The following is a 4690-nucleotide window of genomic DNA, read 5'->3' as shown; positions in this document are numbered from 1 at the left end:
ATCAGAATTATTAGATGCAATCAAGCAAACAAATGTTTTAATTTTGTCAGCATAGATAATTTGTCATTGTGACAGATTCACAGATCATTGCGACATTATTTAAAAAGAAAATGCCTAAAATAGTTGTACTGCAACAAAAAATTGCAATAAAAAGATGTTTTTTGCAGTTTCGAAAAGACAGGCCCGATCTTTCGAAGAAGTAACTATGAGGGTCTCGAACATATTTTCCGTAATGTAAAAATACGCTGTAAAATATTTTTTAATTTTTTTTCTCATAGGTGGGAATATCAACTGTGGCGAAAATTTTATCAACAGGGGACCAAAATTTAAAAACATCACTATTTGGCAAGCGAAAACCAACGGATTTATTTACAAATTATATGTTTCGGAAAGACCTGCAACGACAAATTTGGCAACTTAATGAAAAAAACGAATATTTCACTGTAGATACTCTTTTGGCAGATTCTAGGGAACAGATGGAATTTAAAGGGGGGCGAACCACATTATACAAAATTATTAAGTCAATGGGTTATAAATACAGGGAAGTAAATGGTCGCAAAATTATATGTGAACAAATGAGCTTCGCTCACTTTCGTGTACAATTTAACATGATTTTTTTACTTATACTTCCAATAAAATACTTAATAGTATTACGTATTTGTGGTTTTTATTTAACGTTAAATTACTGGTACCTAAAATAAAAAAATGTGCCTCCTTTTTCTGTTGAAAATGAAGCACAGTCAAGCTAAAAACGATAAAGGAACAAATTTGCTCCTCTCATCAAAAAATGTTTAAATAACATTGCAGAGTGAATATTTTTTCTATACCGCTTCAACACAAAAAAATGTCTCAAAAGTGGACAATTCGATTCTTCCTTATGGCACATTTAATGAAATATTTTCACCCTTACCTGCAATAGTTTTGAAAGCAATTTGGTTTTACGATCCTGTAAGGTATTCATAATCCCTGTTTCCTGAACGAAAATGTACTTCCTCTGTAAAATATCTACAAACACAATTTATTTTGTTTCTTTATTGTGGGGTTTTATGGCAGTTCTGAAGGGACAACTAATACTTATAATCAACCCCAGTACCAGTCTTTTTAAATCGAGCGTCTTAGTAGTAGTAGTCCGTTTGCGGTACATTTTCAGAAAGATTGCAAATCTACGATTACATATTAACGAATAATGAGGAAATCTCACAAATACTGTGCATCTCCTGTGTGTTCAAATAATGGCAATAATTGTGATTAAAGTTTTTTCACTTTTCCAGGGGTTGAAAATCGGTAAGTAATATTTCCATTATTTAATATTTTTGGCTGCCTTCTAAGTTCCACCTCATCGCAATTCTACAGTACTTTTTTGAACGTTAGCATAGGAATTTACGTGTTAAAACTCGCGCTAATGAGTTTTATAGTAAATATTTTCAAGTGAAATTTAGCCAAAGATTAGACTAGTCTTTTATTAATCAATTTAACAAAATAATTACGAAATTATAACAAAACATACCTTACGCTCGGGAAATAAAAAGTACCTACATTAAATTTGTAACTTGCCCAGAAGGCCCTGACCAAGGGTCATAACGTGACTATGATTGGGAATTAGTGGTGAAATCAATAAATTTATTTTCATTCCAATTCCGTAATTATTTCGGTAAAATGGCCTGAAATTGATTTATAATAAATTAGTTTTAATTTTCTGCCAATTCAGTTGACAATCCTGCTTGAAAATTTATGAACACGACCCAAAGTTTTAACACGTAAATTCTTATGGGCAGCATTAAGAAAGGCACTGTATCATTATTAATAATCTAATAAACAATGTTAAAAAAAAAAGTTGGCTTTATGCCGGGATTCGACTCGTATCTCTTCCGAATTTCCAATGATGTATGCTAAACCTTATGCTTACAACATATATAATAATAAAACTAAATAGAAAAAATGCGTTTACTAAAATTTATCACAATTTTAGGTTCCACCAATGGTCAACGGTTATTGGCCGACACGATCTGATTTTCCAAAAGATAAAAAGCCACAAAAATTATGTGCTTTGTGCAGCACATTTTTCTCCAAACATGTTTACCAACCCAATGCAAAGGAACAGACTGAAAAAGGATGCAATGCCCATGAGTGATTCGTAATATCGCACTGTGAGAGCAATACTCACGTAAGTCAAAATTTGCCGAATTCTTAAATTTATCATTAATGCATAAAAAAGTTAATGTAGTTTTAGTATATGTAAGTATAAACGGTTTTTAATAGTTGCGTAATGCTCAAATTCATCAAAATGTTTGTATTGCATTTCCGAACATTACGTGTGCACTTAATGCAAGACTGCCGTATCTCAAAACTAAGTGAAATGCACGTAAGCTATGAAGCTATGAGATTTCAGTCGATGTTGATAATAATCTGATACTCCCACTAATTTAGGTACAAATTGAACACAACAAATGTACAATGTCTTCTGATGTAGTTAAGAATTGACCGAAAACATGGAAATCAACTTTTCTTTGAATAGGAAAGGTAATTAGAGCGAAATAAAAAATTTAAAATTTGTCAAAAATTCCGATGGAATTTTGTAACTTCGTATGGAAAGGAAATATATCAGGAAATAATAGTCAATCAATTCCCGAACATCACGACAACGGCGACATCAGACTTAAATGAAAATGATTAAACAATATTTATGAAGGTCCTTTAGCAGTACGTAAAAAAATACGATGGACTGAATAAATTATGTACAAAAAAACGAATTAAATAAAATTATAACACATTTTATAACAATTTAGCCATAGTACACTGACCGGCAAAAAAAAACGGCCACCCTGAAAAATTTCGCAAAACGAAACTTTAAAAATTATTAATTTAAAACTAGTGATCGTTATTTTATTAAAGAACCATTCACTATTGACATATGAAAGGTATAAATTAGCAAAAAAAAGAAGCCAATTAAACGCAGAATTAAATTTAAATTAACAAAATAACAGAAACAGACCAAGTACGATATTTTCTTAAAAAAAATAACAATAAAGCAATAAAGGAGGCTTTGTCGCTTTGTTTCTGTAATTTTGTTGAAAGACGTCTGGAAGAGTTAACGAAATTATTTTCGCGTGAAAACGTTTATTAATTGCCAAACTTATAATCAAATGATGAAAAACACTAGTTACAACAACATCCTCCTTTATTGCTTTATTGTTCTTTTTTTAAGAAAATATCGTATTTGGTCTGTTTCTGTTATTTTGTTAAATTAAATTTAATTCTGCGTTTAATTGTCTTCTTTTTGTGCTAATTTGTACATCATGTGTCAGTAGTGAATGATTCTTTAATAAAATAACTATCACTAGTTAAATTAGGTTTTAAAGTGGTTTTGCGAAATTTTTCAGGGTGGCCGGTTTTTTTGCCGGTCAGTGCAGATGTTGAATGAATTAATACTGTGACCGTTTTGTGTTTTGTTATATTTTTTTCATTACAATGTATTGCTAGTTTGCTCTTGTCTTAAATTTATTAACACGCAAGCCAAAATATTTGATATGGTGTACCAGTGCAATAGTAAGTAAGTAAGTCAAAATTTCTTGTTTTCTATAACGAGTAGAAGGGTCTAGTCTAAAGGAATAAGAACACGATTAATAATAGATTGACAATACGACTATAATGTATTTCCAAGTGGTTGGTATTTAAGATACAAATAATATATTAAAACTTGGGAATTTTAAATCATCATTACTCAAAACACGCTGGTTTTGAGTTACGTGAGTATTGGTCTCACAGTGCGAAGTCTGTTAATAATGGAAACGCAAGTATAGACTGGAGGAGAAGTACCACCCGTTGTGAAGTCAACTTTAATAGGATCGATGTTACAGAGAGATACAGACAATAATTTTGTGTGCGACTGTAGATCTTTGTGTTTATGTAAATTGGTGTTTCTCTTCATAGGTAAATATGTAAGATTATTGACGACGTTGACTTACAACAATAATTTATTATTGCCGAGGAGAAAAACATTTTCGAATTTATATACTTCTTTATTACATAGAGTTAACAACATTTACATACAAACATAATAAAATTGTATAGATTTGAAATAGGTACTGTTACATATTATAATTGGTAGTTAGGTTTATTCAGTCCACCGATGTAGGCACTTTGAGTTTCGACACACATAATACAGTCTCATCTCGCTTTCAGCTCTTCGGCTTTCGGCTTGGAAAAAAACTGCGTCTTGACGACCACACTGAGGGCATGGATGGCAATCAGTCCTCGGCAAAGCTGGATCATTGACAACATCAGGGACGATATTCCTTAATTCGTCTACGTCTTGCACGATCTTGTTGACGTAAACGCACTTGTTCTTGGCAAGTTGTTTGTGCGAACAATTGCGGCAGGCGTAAAAAAGAGTCTTGGTTTCTTTGTCCTCTTTTGGGTATAACATATTGTTACACTCCGGGCAAAAGAGAATTCCAACAAACGGAGGACCGCCACTAGGTACATAAGTGTTTGAAGTTGATGGATTCGACATGGTTGAAAGAACACAAAGTGTGCTTGAAACGATGATCACGAACTCGAAGTTATGAAACACTGTCGGTTTAGAGATGGTTTAAATACAAGAGATGGTTGAGGAGGGGTATATCAATGGTCACCAGTTCTTCGAAAAACTATTGTTTCCTAATGGGCAGCTTAAGATTGGGATTGTCAT

General features: G+C 32.3%; 1 protein-coding gene across 1 annotated transcript; it reads right to left on the bottom strand.

The window, feature by feature from the left end:
• Positions 1-4114: 4114 nt before the first annotated feature.
• Positions 4115-4513, bottom strand: LOC135129915 (DNA-directed RNA polymerase II subunit RPB9-like). The gene has a single exon (XM_064057182.1). The coding sequence runs from the start codon at positions 4511-4513 to the stop codon at positions 4115-4117; it is 399 nt and encodes a 132-aa protein (XP_063913252.1).
• Positions 4514-4690: the final 177 nt, after the last annotated feature.

This window comes from Zophobas morio, unplaced genomic scaffold, assembly GCF_036711695.1.
Source record: "Zophobas morio isolate AGI-343-1 ecotype UQ-CSIRO unplaced genomic scaffold, CSIRO_AGI_Zmor_V1 ptg000017l, whole genome shotgun sequence".
NCBI lineage: Eukaryota > Metazoa > Arthropoda > Insecta > Coleoptera > Tenebrionidae > Zophobas > Zophobas morio.
This window is presented reverse-complemented; position numbering and strand designations above follow the sequence as displayed.

Coding starts and splice junctions, on each gene's coding strand:
- LOC135129915 (XM_064057182.1), bottom strand. CDS start 4,513: ATGTCGAATCCATCAACTTCAAACACTTATGTACCTAGTGGCGGTCCT.